General features: G+C 37.6%; 1 protein-coding gene across 4 annotated transcripts in view; it reads right to left on the reverse strand.

The window, feature by feature from the left end:
* The window catches only part of GRID2 (glutamate ionotropic receptor delta type subunit 2), a 1,616,513-nt gene that overhangs the window by 167,485 nt on the left and 1,430,237 nt on the right, over positions 1–18,791 (reverse strand). For all 4 annotated transcript variants that reach the window (XM_051819556.2, XM_051819557.2, XM_002716957.5 and 1 more), the window contains one exon: positions 13,041–13,207. In XM_051819556.2, the coding sequence (XP_051675516.1) occupies positions 13,041–13,207 (167 nt within the window). The remainder of the gene's footprint in view (positions 1–13,040; positions 13,208–18,791) is intronic.

An 18,791-nucleotide genomic window follows, 5' to 3' on the forward strand; every position in this document is an offset into this window, starting at 1 on the left:
ATTATGAATTTGTTTTCTTATTTATTGTGTGTTTTCTCCTCTAACTTTTTATTATAATGTAAATTCCAGGGAAGCAGAACTTAATAAATCTTGCTCACTCTTTTATCTCTATAAAAGCAAAACAGTATCAAACACCAAGAAGTTGCTCAATAAATGTTTATTTATAATGAGTAAACATGAATTCTAATCTCTACTAAGTTTTCTGCCTTGGCAATTACAGTGAAGATAGGATCGTCTTTTATTCTATCAAATATAACTTAACAAAAAGGTACTGAATGCCTATTAGGTATATATCATCTATTTATTAGGGAAGAAAAAAAACCAGAAGGTAATAAGTCAGGTTTTGTCATTTTTTGCAAACTAAGATTGACAAGATATTTGAAATGTCCAATAAGAATACAAGTAGTGACTAATAAACCAAATAGTGATATCTGTGGTAAAGAGAAGCTAAAATATACAAACACCAGGAAGGGTTGATTAGACCTGGCTTTGCCAAGGAAGGATTATGCTGAGGGGAAGTCATGAGCTGATGCCCACAGAATGCATGCGATGTGATTAGGGTTGAGGGAAAGGCATGACCACATTCCCAGGAGACAGGAGATCTGAGATGCTCAGAGAATCAATCTGGCTAGAAACCGTGGAATAGAAAGGAGAGGAAAGCAAAAAGGGGACATTAGAAAGCCATTTTTTGCCTTGACCACTTGCTCTTTATCTCTATGCCTCGTCCATGGGCTGTGTGTGACTGGCTGGCTTTATTTCAATGGAGAGTTTCTGCAAGTCTATATTCATCAATCGTGCCTTTCCTTCCAAGCCTCACCTACACATTGTCATTTATCTGTCATATTCCCTATGATTCCCTGTACGGATGCACCATCCTCCAGGGCCTTACTGCCAGCCTAGGCCAAGGTTAGCATTGTTTTTTTCCGCTTTTATGCTATTGACCTCCTCATCTCCCAGCCTGCAAGGCTAAGGATTTCCTAATCACTTGATTTCCATTTCTCCCGGTATCCATGTCCAGGCAATGGCTAATGCACCTTCACAGTACCTCTCCCTCCCTTCCATTTATACTGCCTTCACTTCAGTTCAGACCTTGGGCTTTTCCCAGGTCATTCATTCATTGACCCAACTAATACTTCTCAGATGCCTACTATGTGGTAGACTTTCTTCTAAGAGCTAGGGATACATCCCTAACGAAGCAAACAAAACCCCATACTCTCTTGGAGTTTATGTTCTAGATACAGTATGATCTCCCAGTTTTTTTTTCAGCTCTCTTCCAGTAAATTTCTCTTTTATTTTATTGCACACATTCAATCCAGAAGCTCAGTAAGCATACTTTGGTCAGTCCTTATTAAAGTCTTCAAGATTCCTCATATCCTAGATTGAGAAAGTTTTGCCTATTAGGTGCTCAGAGTTGCAGTCTGTCCTCCTCAATTTTAATAAAGGATTCAGGGCTCCTTAAGATAATATATTCTAGTGGGGAGGTAATTTGGCAAATTTTTGTAATTGCTAAAAAATACAGAAAGGAAGAAATCCATACTGGTGAAATTCATGTTGATTAGCCCAAAGAATATGAGAGTTATTAGAAGGACCAGGCTAACAGGGATCTTAGTTCATTAACAGAAAAGAAACAGAGTGTTTTGAGAAATCATCGGAACAAAAAATGTTATCACCAAAAACATCATGGAAAACCTTAATAGAAACCTCATCAGAAAAACCTTATCAGAACAGGAAGCATCATTTTTTAGGCTGCTGGCTCTTCCCCATCCTGTCACATTGTCCCTGTCCTCAAGGAAAACTGATAAGAATATTATTCAGGTACAATTTATAGATACATTTTCTAAGGTACATAATGTATGAAATATCTTGAATTTCAATGGTTACTATCATTTCAAACATAAACAGTTTTATAAAGTGATGGTGGTGGAATGAACTGTAAGAAAAAAGTGAATGGACATTTTGAGCTATATATTTCTCTCTCTCTTTTTTAAATTTTTTTGAACAGATAGAGTTAGACAGTGAGAGAGAGAGACAGAGAGAAAGGTCTTCCTTCCAATGGTTCACCCCACAAATGGCCACCACGGCTGGTGCTATGCCAATCCGAAGCCAGGAGCCAGCTGCTTCCTCCTGGTCTCCCATGTGGGTGCAGGGGCCCAAGCACTTGGGCCAAACTCCACTGCCTTCCCAGGCCACAGCAGAGAGCTGGACTGGAAGAGGAGCAACCGGGACTAGAACCCCGCGCCCATATGGGATGCCAGTGCCGCAGTCGGAGGATTAACCAAGTGAGCCACGGCGCCGGCCCCTTTTTTTTCTGTTTTTGAAGTTGGTACTCAAATGGTTCTGTAAAAGTAGATAATAGTCACCAAGATAGAAACCATTATTGTCTCTGTCAGCTTTATCTGGGCAATATGGAATCTATAAACAATCTTATTCTGTAGGGAAATTCTCACATTTTCCTCTTAGCCATAATTCATACCCAGAAATAATAGGTTCTGTTTCAGATTAATAAATGTTCAACTTGTGAGTTGACAATCCAAGTAATTATGATGTTAGTTTATTTGAGCTGCAATGGAGTGAGGTGAGATAAACGGCAATTATGGATTCCAACAATTAAAAAGTCATGATGAGGACTGGCCTTGTGGTGCAGTGTGGGTAAGCTGCAGCCTGCAATGCCTTCATCACCCGTGAGTGTCAGTTTGCAACCTGCCTGCTCTACTTCTAATCCAATTCCCTATTAATGAGCCTGGGAAAGTAACAGAAGATAGTCCAAGTAATTCGGCTCCTGCACCCATGTGGGAGACCCAAATGGAGTTCCATGCTCCTGGTTTGGACCTGGCCCATCCCTGGCTACCATTGAGGTTTTTTGATAGTCAAACAGTGGATGGAAGATTCGTTCTCTCTATCTCTGTCTCTCTTTCTTGCAATCTTTTTTTTTTTTTTTAATAACTTCGCCTTTCAAATAGCTAAATAAATGCATACAACAAAAAGTCATGATAATTAATACTTCCATGAAGCAAGCTTTGGTTAAGTAGAGGCTTAAGTTACTTGCAGCAAAAGGAGATGAGAAGAAGGGGAAAACTGCAGTATCCTCTCATAGCTCTCTGCTTTCAAGGATTATTTACTTCTGACCAGCTGATGCAAGATGCTTGGATTTCAGATGGACCTAGCCCCTGATTGTGATGGAGGACTCCTTGGTGTTGGCATGCTGTTTCCAAAAGTCACCCACATTTCAATTAAACTATAATGCTCACTCACTGGCACTTTAGTACGAAAAAAGGCAGCCAGCTGACCTTTAAATGCTGGGTGTCCATTACCAGAGCTGGTGCATGTTCTTGGGCTTGGGGCATCTGCGTGGAACAGCATAGGTTTGATTGTGTGGGTTCAAAGCCTGGCTCTGGCATGGATTGGCGTCAAGACCTTGGAAAATCACAAATCTTTACTCTGACTTCAGTTTCCCCATTTGTACAGTGGACTAATCACAGTGTTTATTTCACAAGCTTATTTTGGGCATTTAAGTATTTACTGTCATTAGGGCCCTTCCAGTGGTTCCTTGGTTCCCTTCTGTGCCAGGGAACTTCAACTATAGGCTATGCCAGAGTTTCTCTGAAAGTCAGAAATAGCACATCCCTTAATATTCTAGTCATCTTTGTGTTACTTTTCCCGTCTTTAAAGTAATGACAGTTTTAAAACAGATGTTCTAGTTAGGTTTACAACCCTGTCAAATGTATTTATTAATTAATACTTCTGCCCCTTATATATTATTCTAATTATGCTCCTGAAAACCTTTATGTGACCAGTAAATTTGGGGGATAAAAAGCTGATTTTAAACAGCAGAAAGTGGTAGAACAAGGTAGGGGGTAGAACACTGAACTGGGAATTGGCACTAGGTTTTTTTTCCAGGGCGCGTTCTGACCAAGGGATGGATTCTGGCAGATCATCCTCCTTCTCTTATTGGTATTTCACCTTTGTAGATTTAGGGGGTTCCTTTCAATGCCTGCCCAAGGCTCATGTATGTCTCATACTATATGGTTGTTTCCTCCAATGCCTTGCTTACAATGGGAACCCACGTGCTTAATCCCATGGTATTATTTTGCTTACCATATTTTAAGGGTGTATTTGAAAGAGTCACACATCGTTTGATTATCCTCAGTGACATTAACTTCTCCTTTTAAAAGCAGGTTAAACATTTAAAACAGTGACAAGTGTCATGAGGCTAGTTCTAGTGAGTAAAACAGGAGGTTTGAATTTAAAGAATGTGTATGAACTATAATGGGATAAAACGATCTGGAGTGTGTGTGCATGGTGTATGCATGTATGTGTACGTATATGTGTATTTTCAAGTGTAACATATATCTGTAACTTCAAGTTCTGAAATATGCATTTAAAAACTCAATCTTTAGTCATACTTAGTTTATATTACATAATAAAACAGTAGTTCCTTAGGCTTCGTGTAACATGACTGTTTTGAATAACACAGTATGTACTGAGATCTAGAAACTGCACTTTTTCTAAGAAAAAGTCTGATGAGAAATGTGTCTTGCAGAGCAGCTTGGTCTGGCTCATGGGCTCCTATCATTCAGCTGAAATACTGTGCTGTAGCTTGTGTAGTCATTTATCTTCCCTATACCTCAGAGCTTTTCTCAGAAAAGTCTACAACTGCTTGTTTACAAAGGTTACTCTAGTACCTTGGGAAGTGTTTCCCAAATGCTGTCGGATGCAAGAACAAGGAGAATAGAATTTTGGAGCACTCCACAATGCCCTCCACGGGACTGTGCTCTCTGCTGGGTAGGTTTGTGCTGCGTGGTGAGACTGCCCCGTGCCTCTGCAGAGTAAAGACATGTGATTTGATTAAAGTTTGGCTACCGCTTTGCGAGATTAATAAGACTGATCTCAATCCACCTACTGCCCGCAGCATGCATGGTTTTGAAATATTCACAAGCTGGAAATATCACCGACTATACTTACTCTTCCACTTATTTAGACTAAAGACGAAAACAAATGTAAATTATTTAGGTTCTCCACAAGAAGCAGCAGTCAAGATGCCTGGTGAAGCTCACAGGACATTAGTCATAAAAGGATCCAAGAAAAAAAGACAGATAAGCTTACCTCATTTTCTCTCTTTTATTAAACTCTCTGAATGCAAAATTCTAAGTCAAAAACAAATGTCGTAAGGTGGATTTCTGTGAAATAGGAATTGCATGCTTCTTTCAGTGGATTCCAGCATCTAAATCTTACTTAACAGGTGTATGTTACATGAGAAAATGATAAAAGAGGTTATTATTTAAAAATAAAAATACATGAACAAGGCAGGCATTTGGCACGGGAGTTAAGATGTCACTTTGGACACCCGTGTCCCTTCTGAGTTGAGTCTCAGCTGCATTCCTGATTCCAGCTTCCCACTGTATCTGCTCTGTGAGGCAGAGGGTAATGGCTCCAGGACTTGGATCCCCTGCCATCAACTGAGAGACCTAGTTGAGTGCCAGGCACCTGGCTTCAGCCTGGCTCAGCCCTGGCATTTAGGAGAATGAACCAGCAGATGGTAGGTCTCTGTCTGTATCTCTGCCTTTCAAACCAATTAAAAACATTGCTGAAATGGATAAATATATATGATTTTTTTTTCATTCTACCCATAGCTCCCTTCAAAAGTTCCCCTTCTGTGTTCTCTTTCTTGCTTTTAGGCTCCTCAAACATTTTCCTTTTCTACTTTATATAAACATGCCATCTTAACTAACTTGTTTTCTTGTTCTAAAACAGAAAATGTGGATACAGCGAAACCTGTTGGTTTTAGTGGGATAAGTGCATGCATGCGTGTTTAAGAATAAAATGTGTGATATACAGGGGAAGCGAAGAGCAGCGGAACAGTAATCTGTGTGATTTAAGTAACCACAGAACGAAGTCGGTATTGTAGCTGCAAGGTTCTTTGAAATAAGTATCTACTGGGTAGTAAATGGTGATGTTTTAAAAACAGCCAGTGCTTCCCTAGAAATCATTTTATAATTGGCTTTACTGGAAAATGAGATAGAGCTGACACAAAACAAGAAGCACTCATGCGGGTACTGGAAGGAGCAGGGGAAGAGAGAAGCTGTTGTGGCTCTTGAACAGCCCGTCTTTTCCCCTCGGATTCCTGGATTATCCAAGCCCCCCTGGCTTTCACGGAGGCTGCGCTATCCCTTCTTGGAATTTATCTTCCTGTCCAGTCATTCCTCCCCATCCTTCTTGAGAATATTTTGACTGTTTCTCAGCTAGAACAGTACTGGCTTTCCTCAAATAAGCTCTCACTTTGTCTACCTTAACACTTGGGACCCCCTCAGAGTCTCTGCTAAACCAGGATGCTTCTCCTCGGATGCCCACAAAACAGGTGCAGGGGTCTGGTTAAGGACAGAAGCTCCGCATGGGGTTGAGTTCCAGACGCACTTGACATTGGCTGTGCAGCTTAGGCAAGGTGCCTACTTCTGAGTGTTAACTTTCCTCCCATGTATAAAACGCAACACACAGACTTGCGGCAAGCATTCTTGGAAATGTATCAAGTGTTCCGTACAGTAGATGCTTACTTATCGCAGCTGTTGAAACTCTAGTGCTTCACACTCCATTTTGCTTCTCTACTTGTACCCTTCTACCAATACTATCTCCCCTCAAGCTCCTGCTCATCCTTTTACCACAGGACTGCTTTCAGAGCTATGATTTTCTCATATTTTCTCAGTGTTTTATCTGCACCTCTTTCCATTTCCAAATTCAACTTATCCCCGAATTTTCCTAGCTCATCAAGTCTTTTCAAGACTATCATTCACTGATATTCTTTTCCTTTCGCAATGTGCAGCATGTATTGCCTACACTAGACAGTTCAATGTATAATTTCACTTCGCTTACTGTTTACCTATGTGTTTTGGAGATGTTACTTCTCTCAGAACTGAGGGCTACTTTATTTTCTATCTCCAAAGGGAAACCAGATGTTTAATTTTTGGTTAAGCGTTCCTTTGTGAGGGAGTTAGCCAACTGAGAATACAGAGCTTAAACCGGTTATTGTCTGATCCCAGAGCCAGTAAGCTGGAGGTCAGGGGAGCTTGCTTTTTTCCCTCCTTCCTGTAAAGGAGACAAAAACGCCTTGGAAAATAATTCCATTCCAATCGGGAAATTAAAGGAATAGGTCTCTATGTCTTTAAGTTAAAGGGATGTTTTCTGCTTTCCCAGTGGAAGTGAATGCATATTGGTTCTTACAGCAGGGAGTTGGGAAGAAAGGTTGACAGGTGCTATGTTTGCTTTGTTTTCCTTCTTTGGTTTTTACTCATTGTAGGAACAATGGGAGAAACCAAGAAGGAAAAGATAATTGTGATAAGAAAAAGCAGAAGATTCTTAGAAAACAAATTGCAAGGAAAAAGCATGTAAATTTATTTAGGTGTACATAAATAAGATGATTTATTAATTGTTACCAAAGGATTACTCTGTGCTAGATGTAAAGGCAGGCCTTAGGGATGGGCTGACTTTATCCTAAACTCAAGCAAGCTTTCAACATGAGGCAGGACTCAAGAGGTAAAATGTAAGAAGTATTAGGATAGGAAGAGGCAAAAACATCTAATGTTCTTTTTTTCTGGATCCAAGTAAAAAGGCACAGTGAAGAACCAGATATTCTCATGGTTAACAGTGCAAGGAAACAAAAAGACTCTACCCAAGCATTTTAAAATTAATTAAATAAATAGTACAAGTAGCCAGTTACAGACCAATAATGAAAGTATACCACGAATCAAGGATTGTGGTTTTTACCCTCTCTCTCTTTCTCTCTCTCTCTCTCTCTCTGTGTGTGTGTGTATGTGTTTGAGGGGGGTGGGGGGGGGAAGAGAGAGAGAGAGAGAGAGAGAAAGTCCTTAGAGTTTATTTGAAATGTAACTTGCCAGTTAAAAGTATATACCATTTGCATGAATGCAGTATAGCAGAATGGTTAGAAATCTTGAATTTGGGAGCCATATTGTCTGGGTTTGGATCTCAACTTTTTTTAATTTTTTTTATGTGACAGGTAGAGTCTTAGTGAGAGAGAGAGACAGAGAGAAAGGTCTTCTTCCATTGGTTCATCCCCAAAATGGCTGCTATGGCCGGCACACTGCGCCAATCGGAAGCCAAGAGCTAGGTGTTACTTCCCGGTCTCCCATGCGGGTGCAGGGCCCAAGCACCTGGGCCATCCTCCACTGCCTTACCAGGCCACAGCAGAGAGCTGGACTGGAAGAGGGGCAACCGGGACTAGAACCGGTGCCCATATGGGATGCCGGTGCCACAGTTGGAGGATTAACCAAGTGAGCCACAGCGCCGACCCCTGGATCGCAACTCTTAAAACCCAGTAGCTTTGTGTTTATTTCACATCAGTACGTCTCAGTTTCTGAGTCTGTACGATGGGGCAATGCCAGTCCTTACTTCCCAGGTTCTACATGTAAGAACTGAGTTTAATCCATTTGTTGAAGCTAAAGTAGTTGAGCCCATAGACAACAATGCAGTAGTGGTTTCTGGAGACTGGGAAGTGTAGGGGGAGAGAGAGAGGTTAGAAGAGGTTATGCGCCAAGTAGTCATAGTGTTCTATCACTCAGTAGAGTAGCCCCAGCTACAACATTGTATATTTCAAAATAACTAGAAAAGAGGAGTTCAACGGCTCCTGACATGTGGGAATGATAAATGCTTGAAGCAGTGGAAAAGCCACTGACCTTAGTTTGAGCATTATGCATTGTATTCATGTATCCAATTATATTGTACCCCACAAACATGTGTCACTTAAAATTGTTGGAATTTTAAAAAGGAACTGAGTCTGGCACATATTCAATACTATTTAACTATGTAAGTATTTAAGTTTGATATTGTTCTTATATGCTTCCAGAAGGAACACAAGGGAAGTCAGAGTACTAATGACCAGAACACTAGACTTGGAGCATTCTTCAGTTTTTCCATTTTTATTGTGATTCTGAGCAAGCCATTCATCTCTGTGGACTGCTTTTATCCCTGCTAAGAAGGGGAGGTCACTATTAGCTCCATTTCTAAAAATTCTGAAATTCTATGATTGAATTGAAAAGCTATTTGTCCACTTGTACCACTATCTTGATCCAGAGCAAAATCATTCTCCATACAACTTTGAACATGCAATTGCTTTTGTGCCCATTGGTATTTCCAATCCAACGTTTAGGGATAGAAGCACAAAGGAACACCTGACTCCTTTATCGAAGAACTATAAAATGAAACTCACTGATTAATTTTTCCTTGACACCCACGAAGATTTCAGGACAGAGGTGAGCTTATACTAACCTTTCAATGCATATTTTTTAGCTTTTAGCCTTCTGAGTAGCTAATATTCTGAGAACAGTGAAGTTAATTTTATTAATAGCTCAGAAAAATAAATCTGAACAATTCAGTTCTATTCCTGTATGCCTTTAGAGAACATTCGACAATTTTTTTTAAACTAAGAACCACAACAAAACAAGTGCTTCACAAAACATTTGTTGAACAAATAGTGTCACATAGAGTTTATTGCAACATTGTCCACAACACAAATTCTCTGATCCCTCTCATGAGATCCTTAGAGAGTAACTTCTGCTGCTGGGTTTTCTAGTTCTTGGGTTTCTGAGGAAACAAAATTCTCCTAGCCAATCCTATGGTTACATAAACTACAGCACTTACTGGTTCTTAAAAGTCATTGCTGTGGACATCCATTCACACACAATGTACAAGTGAGTGGATCACGAGAGCCCCTGTTTCCTGAGGGGAATCTGACGCTTACCCAACAATAGGCTCATCCACTCAGTGTATGTGCTTGTTAGAATAATAGTCATACACTAATGTGCAGGTCCACAGTAAACGAATATGCAACATCTCATATGAATGTTCTGAAGCATCAATTAAATTTATAAGCATATAAGATAGCAGGTAATAAGTATAGTCAACTTAGCACTATATATTATTCATTTTCAGATGTTAGTATTTACTATCTATTAAGGTAGTTTGGTATTTTATGAGTTGTGTTATTGGCATAAAGGTACCTGAAAAATCACTTAGAAAACTAACATTTTCAATTAAAGTAATCATAATAGCATTCACTGATAGAGTTTAATCAAAGACCCAGGGTAAGCTGATACATAAAAGTCAGATATAATAATTTCTAAAGAATACTACAACAGTTAAATTTGATGATCTTTATAATTTTCAAGATCAGTTAATAAAAAAGAGATCTTTTCCCTAATGACAATAGCAAAAAAGAATGAATGCAAATATCTTGAGAATTCAGGGGAATATTCTGGGTAGTAAATATGTGGCACATGTGTATAAAGAGGTGAGCTGGCACATTGATAGTAGCTGGGTCATGTTTCTTTCCTGGTCTCCCTTCCTCCAGATGTCCAGGCAGCAAGGAGATGTGGTGTTGTTGTCAAGGGACTCCGCAGAGAGTGAAAATCTAAACTTGCCCACGTCTCTACTGCTTATCAACAAGGGAAAAATCATGCTCGATTCTTATTATTACTTTTCAGCTGTTTACTGGCTTATATTTCTTCAGAATTAAAATGTCTTACAGGTATATCACCACAAAGATAAAAAGAAATAGAACACTTGGTGTGACTGTTAAACATTTCTTTTATTTCTATTATGCTGGTGCATTTTTTGCATAAAAGATCCAGAAAACAAAGAACATCTTTGGTGGTGAAAAAGGCGTTAATCACAACCAAGGAATGGAAGTCATCCTTTTCTCAATGACCTGGGTATGCGTTAGGGATTCATCAACCTTTTCTGCTGTTTTTTCACCAAGAAACCCTGAATCTCCTTTCATTGCATCATGCATTGCCACCCTCACCTCTCAACGGAAACAATGGTGTGCTTCTTACTGTAGAAACATCTCCTCTGACTGTTCCCCAACCTCGTGTCTCCTTACCCACTTCTAGACTGGGCCTTCATTACCATGGGCCTCCAGGTTTGCTCTAGTCCCTGTCAATACTATTCCGTCCATCATATCTAAACTAGATTAGTCTTCCCTTAAATGCCACCTTCATCATTTCTCTCCTGAGCTCAGGAACAGACAACAGGCTTTTGTGGTGGCTTATGACCTACAGCATACATTCTAAACTTCCAATTTCCTTTCACATTGACTTAATTTTCTTATTGTTCCCAAACACATTCTACTTTCCTTTCTACTTCCATTCTGTTGTCTTTATTATGTCTCTAAGAATTGTCTATTATCCACTGTCAGCCTGTTCTTTTCTAAATTTTTTAAGATCAAGTTCAACGCTCACCTTTGCTAGAGAGCTTTTACTCATACTTCCTTTGCTTAACTCTTCATTATGTATGGTATTCAATTCTTTCAATATCTCAACTATACACTCTAACACTGTATAAATAAGCATACTTTATTATAAATGTTAATATATAATATGGGTATACATACTGTATGATATCACACTAATATATATGTATATATGCATATCAGCACACATTCACAGAAATTTACATGGTTTAATGATTCGTGTGAATGGATCTTATTTTTTAACTAGACTTCAAGTGCCTTTTAGTCAGATTGACTGTTGATCTGCTTATCATCAAATTATTGATAGTTCATTGTTTAGACCTTAATATTTTGTTTCCCAGTTTATGGACGTTTCACTTTTGTCTTATGCTTAGAATTTATTTGAGCCAGAAAGTGCCACTGGTAGATTATCTAATTGTTCATAATTATTTACTTTCTCCTTCCCTTTATGTGAGCCATACTCAGCATCCCCATTGATTTTGGATTTGGCCCTGAGATCCCAGGTTAGTGGCCGTTGGGCAGATGGGGCATATGCCACATTTAAGTCAAAGTATCAGGATGCCTTAGAGACATTGGTCAGACTTTTTGCAATGATACTTGGCAATGAACAGGAAATCCCAAATAGAATTATTTCTTTTGACTGGGCCCAGGATTAGAGGCTGTATAGAGCAGACCTGCTGTTGACCTATCGCCTGCAGGAAAACATAGCCAAGTCATAGCCCTCATGTTTCATGAATGAGAAATCGCTTACTGTAAGTCACTGATACTTGTGCAGCTGTTTGCTACACAGAAAATAGGCTACCACAGGACCTTAGAATTAATCTGGGTTTCTCATTTTACGGACAACAAGACAGGTCTAATGGAAGACTTTTGATATAAACTTGGACCACTCAGTTTTATTTTTAAAAAATTAAATGCTTGCTCTTTTGTTTTCCTAAAATACAGCTCAAATAGTTTGAAATAGGAGGCCTTTATATTATCTGTAGACTACCCTCTGGGTCTGGCATTAGCTTTTAGAGATCAGGTATGAGAATAAACACAAGGCACTATCTGCATCCGATGGAATATACTTCCACCTGGAAGATAGTAGACTCTCTTAAACTTGAGCTTGCTTGGTAGTAAATAGAATGAATCATGGTGATCTTCGTGAACTGCATTCACACCTAAATCTTCCATATACAGTCTTCTCTAAAATTTACATTTCAAAACCTTCCTTCTGTAAAAAAAACTCTCTTACACTTTGGAATTCTTATTTAGGAGTGGGTTTAATTTCTTAATAAACTGTCTCCTTGATTTCAGTGACAAAGTTTCATGTGTTTTGAAATTCCCACCCTTTGTATCTACAAAATTCAGATGGAAGTATCCCTATCATCATGTGTTTCAGTGTATCAGCACTTTAGTTTGGTCCAGAAATGTATTTTAGTGTTCTTAGAAATGAACTTGTTTTCTTAACTCTATGATATTTGGTCCCAGAAAATTCAGACTAGACTGCTCAATTAAGTTCTAATAGAAATGATAAACACATCTACTCTACTTTCTTCTGCATATCAATTTTTGAGAGTAAAACTAATTATAAGCAGCAATATTTTTCTACTATTTATGGGAAAAATAATCCTCTGTGCATGTTTTCCGACACAAATGCCTTATTAAAGCAACATTTATTGTTGTTGTTTATTGTGCTTTCCTAAGGAAGCAAGCAAAACATATTAAACTAGATTGGGAAATGAAGCAGATTTTCTTTGTTTAAATTTTCTCTTTCTTTATTTGGACCATGCATAAGTCTTACCTTTGTGAAAAAACATCACGATAAGGACTGCCATGTTGTAATGCGATTCCATATCCTCGATCAGCCACGGTATTCCCAACAGTGTAAAAGGAACATTCTGGATCATTGATAGCCACATATTCCAATACAGCTGCATCCCATACAAAAGCATAGTTTCCATGTTTTACCTGGGAAAATAATAGAGATAAAAGAATAAAATAGGATTTAAGGTTGCAATTTTAAGTTACTGATCCAGGATATGATATATTACATTGGCATATATTTAATTTCTGCAAAAAATAAGAATATATATGTATATGTGTGTATATATACATATATATGTAAATTCTTATTCTGAATGAAAATTTGCAAGTTGGTTAATTATAGTTTTGTTCTGTTGGAAACATGATGAAGATGGAATTTTAACTATGATTGCAGCCAACACTGCTTGTAGTTAAAAGACCTTGGGGTGGTAGCTTGCTTTTCGGGAAAACAAAAAATGTATGAAAGGAAGCCAGGTCTTTGAGTCTCTCTGAGTTGAGTGATTCTTATAACTGGGCCTGTGCCTTTTGGGGGCTCAGCTATACCTGTAGGGTGTGAGAGATACTGACTCGTTTGGATCATTAGGCTTCTAAGCTAGGCAGGCCTTCTCACTCATCCACTATGGGTAGTATCTGCTTGCATGTGACCCAGGTTCTAAATGAATGCTGTAAGTTTAACTCTTTGAAGAGAAGTTACCAGTGCTGTCCTGTTGACAAGCTGGATTTCCTGTCCTATGTTCTTCTAAGTCAATCTGTTGTCAAGTGTAGCTTATGAATATATTGTATATTGGACTTAAAACCCATAGTGGACATTGCAATGAAGGAAAAATTAACTCTGCAGTTCTCTCTAATATCACTTAAGGAAAATAACCTTATTTTGGGTGGTTTGCAATATCTCTTACTGATTACTTTTTCCTTTTTGGTAATTACTCATATCATAAGTCAAAATTTACCAAGAAAATGCAATAACCTAAACATCTTAATAAAAATGATTTATGAAATTATTAAATATATAAATAGAATGTAATGGATTTATAAAATAAATAGGACTAATAGTTACATTCGAAAATTTTACCATATTAAAAGAATAATGTAATGTTATTGAGTAAGGAAAAGCAGCATGAGTTCAGCTTAGGAAGGTTACCAGGATAACATATCTTGCAAATGATGTTATACAAAGTTTAAAATGATCTTCTGAAGACATCAGAAACATATTTGACATAATTGGAAACAGTTATCTTTCAGTAATCTATCTGCTTGTAGGACAGGAGAAAGTAATTTTTCATTAATGAGTCATAGAATATTACAAATAAGCAGCAGACCTATTATCAGATACAATTTTAATGGCATTATCATTAAAGTCAAGAAAATGTTAGCTACCATTATCCTAAAACTTAACATGGTGGTGTTAATTTTAGCCCATGCAATAAGGTAGAAACAAAAATATGATTTTAATGTATTAGGAAAAACATTATATCATCATATTTGTTGATACATTTAAGAAACCCACCGGAATCAACTGAAAAATATGAGGAAACACCTGAGATTTCAACGAAGATGTGTTATAAATAGATACATACTGATCATTGGATTTTCTATGAATACATTAATACAAGATGACACTTTGAGAAAAATAGCTATTTATACCAAATATAAATTCCTAGGAAGACATTTAAGAATAAATGTAGTGCTTATATGAAGAACATGTCAACACCTGAGCAAAGATTTGAATTCCTTTTTGGCTAACACTTTTTTTTTCTTTTACTTGTTTCATTATTTGTTAACATTTGAATATTTCTGAACTTGAAAGTAATACATGCTTCTTATAGAATATTTGACAAATATTGGCAAGTGTTAAAAAATAGGGAACAAATTACCCATCACTCAAGCAATGGTTGATATCTTATTTTTTGTTTTAAAAATTTTGTATTAATGTGAAATTGATGACATATTTGTGAAAGGGAGGATATACAATTGTACAAAAATTGTCAGTTTTCTCCAAATTAGAGGAAACATTGCAATTCTTAATAAAATGCCCAAAGGATGTTTTAAGAACCAGGAAGACTTTTTTAAATTTAATTTGAAGAAAACAGATGAGAATAAGCAACAAAACTTTGAAAATTAAAAATAATAATGGGAGACTTGAAATTTCAAGTAGAGACATGTTTTGAAGTTTGGAAATAAAACAGTACAGAACTTATTGGAGAATAGAAAGTCATGAAAAAGAAAAAAATCCAACTTTTAATACAGGCATACATATAAATATTATTTTACAAAGGCTATATTTTAATCAAATATGAAATATTCAAAAACCGGGACAGGTGATTATTTCACAAAGAGCAAAATTAAAGCACTGTGTCACACTACACAAAATAAATTCCTGTGGTATAAGAACCTAAACATGAGGAAAAGAGAATCTAAATAAAAAAACCCAAAGAGAAAACTAGAAGAACATGGATATTTTTCTGACACCTGAAAATCAATGGGGGTATCTAAACATAAAAAGCATAGGAAAATATATAAAAAAAAACTTGATACATTTAACTTCTGCCTTTTTGCTATATTTGCTTTTTAGGAAAAGTTTTGCATTCAGTGATGAATGGCCTAAAATTTTCAGGTCAGCTTACTCATAGGATGTTTACCATATTTCATTGGTGGGGAACCCTAACCAAAGCCTGGGGTATTCAGTGAGAAAAGTTGGTGCCCTGGAGAAATTGTATAATGTAAGTATTATTCACAGATTGTCTGCTCTGTATCAGGCACGATGGGACTACAGGCCAGTGCTCCTCAAAATGTGACCATCGCCCCCATAATTAGCAGGTGCTTCTGGTATTAGAAATGCAGATTCCAGACCCAAGCCTAAACTTCTTGTCTTCTACAGTTTGTGGCATAGGCGGAAGCATTTTACCAATCCTGACTGCTTTTCGGATATTGCCATTTTAAGTGATTTTCGCAATATGATCAGAAACAACTTACTACGTAAGTTTTGATGTAATTATTGAAATGGGAAGCTTCCTTGGGTGTTGATGGTGTGAGAGAGGAGAAATACACAGTGACTCTTCCTCCTCACTGGTTGCTCACACCCACAGTTACCCTGCAGTCATTCCTCCCAGTCTCTGATCCTGGCCAGTAGCCACCACTTTGAGATCTGCTTTTGGCTTCCTAGGTCTAAACCTCCAGTAGCAGTGAGACAGCAGTGACCTTGGAGCTTCCTCTGACAACCCACTTTGATTTTTGCTGTTCTCTTCTGTTTCAAACAGCCACTCTGGCCTCCTGGATCTTCTTGCAGCTTTTCACAATCCTCCAGAGACCTCCCCTGTTGGGGACATACTGCTTTGCTGTTAGAAAAGTGTTCTGGCATTGCTGTTACTGCTTTGTGAACTGTAGAGCTCTATTTAAATGATGATAACATTATCATTGCCATTATATATGTTGTTCCCAGTAATTTAATGTTACAAAAGCATTATGAGTGAATTTTTCAAAAGAGCATCCTTAAAACAGTATGATTATAGCCTGTAGCAATATCAATGAAATGTTGCATAGAAACCCAAACTGTTTTTGCTTTTAAAAACATCCCTGGCCTTTTTCATCAACGAAACATACAATCACTGTCCTTCAGATAGTTTTTAATTTGATGGTTAAAAACTATCTAGAAAACAGTCAACAAAATTTGAAGTCATGTTTCAACAGAATAATCACTGAGGGGCTGGCCTCGGAAATTTTCAAACCATATGTCTAGTGATAAAAACTTCTTAAAAAATTTTAACTAGTCCTTGTTCTTGAGGTTCTGTTTGGAAAGGCACTGAATTGCATGCCATTGATTTATTTGCCAATGGATTACAGGCTAGCAAACTGCTTAAACAGGGAGCAAAAAGGAATCTGGGTGCTTCAGGCCCACAAACTCATGGTCTCATTGTGAGGAAAGGAAACGAAATCCGAAATGTCATCTTCCTAGTGATTACAAAGTGGAGCTGGTTAGAAGCTGAAGGATTCATGGTCATCAGTAGCTGCTGCCACGGAGCACCTGTGTTGCCAATAGCTCACTTCTGCTGGGAACTCAGTTTGGTTCCATTTCTGCAAATTGAGTTTTACCAGCAGTGTTTATGCAATTCATTCTAAGATCCTGAAGGTAAGTGTGTAAGGGACACAGAGAGAAGATTTGGGCCCCGTCCTCAAACTTCTAACAGCTCAGTCACGGAAGTAAGTTAAGTGCTGAGTCGCTGTGACACATAGCCTATCCTGACAAGTGTCTTAAAAACAGCTTCTGTTTAAGGAGGCTTAAGGAAAAGAAAATGTAGTTTTCATAGAGGGAATCAGGACAGCCTGCTCAAATATTCTGGTAACTGAAACAGTTATACAAGAAAATCCCAAATATTTAAGTTTCTTATCTATAAGGCTTAACTGATTAAACATAGATACTCTTTGGAGACCGTTTTTTTGTTCATGCACACTCTTCTAACCTAATAGCTTTTTGCAATTTTCCATCTGTCAGGTGAAGAACTATAAACATTCAATGTTATTTCCTCAAATATTTGCGTTTCTTGCCAAGTCAAGTAAACGATGGGAAAATGTATTTTCAAACCCTGCACCTGAGCTCCTCGCCACATTATGGATTATGGCACATTTCACTTCTCCATAGATTGCTCTGGTCCTGCATGCCCATCTCTGACATCTCCATCACGAGCTGATGCTGAAATTACTTTTCTTTTTAATTCATTGGGCAACAAGCTCCAGTAATCAGTACAGAAGCCCATGCCACAAACAAATAGACTCATCACTACCTGCTATTCCATCCATGTTGATTTCAATTGGGAGAACCATATTCTTTTTCACATGAACCTTTAATTTAACCAATTCCTTAAAAGCTCAATTCAAGACCTGTAATTTGAGAGAGACTGCAGCAATGGTCTGCTTTTATTAGAAACATTCAGTGGCAACAGTTTTGGAAAGATGGAATTTAAAGCAAAGGGTAAGATTAGAACTTGCCATGTTGAAGAGGAGTATCCTCCCTCTGTCCTCCACGTCTTCCGTATGAAAACAGATAGCACTGGTGAGCATTTTTAACTCTTGAAATGGCTTTTACACATAAATCTCCTCACTTTTTACAACACTGGGAGCAGCTGATATTATGATACTTAACTCACAGATAGGTAACCTGACTTGCTCTAAGTCACACCAATAATCAGTGGCAGATTCAGAAATTGAGCTCAAGGCCATCTGCTGTGCTCTTTTACTACATTAAAGATAAATTTTTAGGAGATATTTTCACCAGAACACAAAAACATGTAAGATACAACATCCTTAGCCTTGAAGGCATAACCTATCTAGTTTGAGAAATGACATTTTTATAAATAAACATAATGCAATATAGGATGTAGTAAGAATCATAAAAAGAATGTAGTTTCCTGTAAGTTTCCAGTAAGTTAAAGGAATTGAGCTTAAAAAAAAAACAGGCTGTTTGTTTACCAAAATAATTGGAATTTTGAATGAGTATTTGGCTTATATGACATTAGACCCCTGAGGGCTGTTGATTTTTAACCATTTCTGTCTAACCCTTTATGATTTTGTGGATTGAAGTCAAAGTAGAACTTTTGAAAATTAAAATAAAGACTGAAGGATGCATATTTATTATTTTTGCTCACCAAATACAAATTAAAAGAACTGAGAGTCATGTGAGAGAAATAAATTCTAAGCTGTTAACTTATTTACAATCTTAAACTGTAAAATTTAA

This window comes from Oryctolagus cuniculus, chromosome 8 (genome assembly GCF_964237555.1).
Source record: "Oryctolagus cuniculus chromosome 8, mOryCun1.1, whole genome shotgun sequence".
Classification (NCBI taxonomy): domain Eukaryota; kingdom Metazoa; phylum Chordata; class Mammalia; order Lagomorpha; family Leporidae; genus Oryctolagus; species Oryctolagus cuniculus.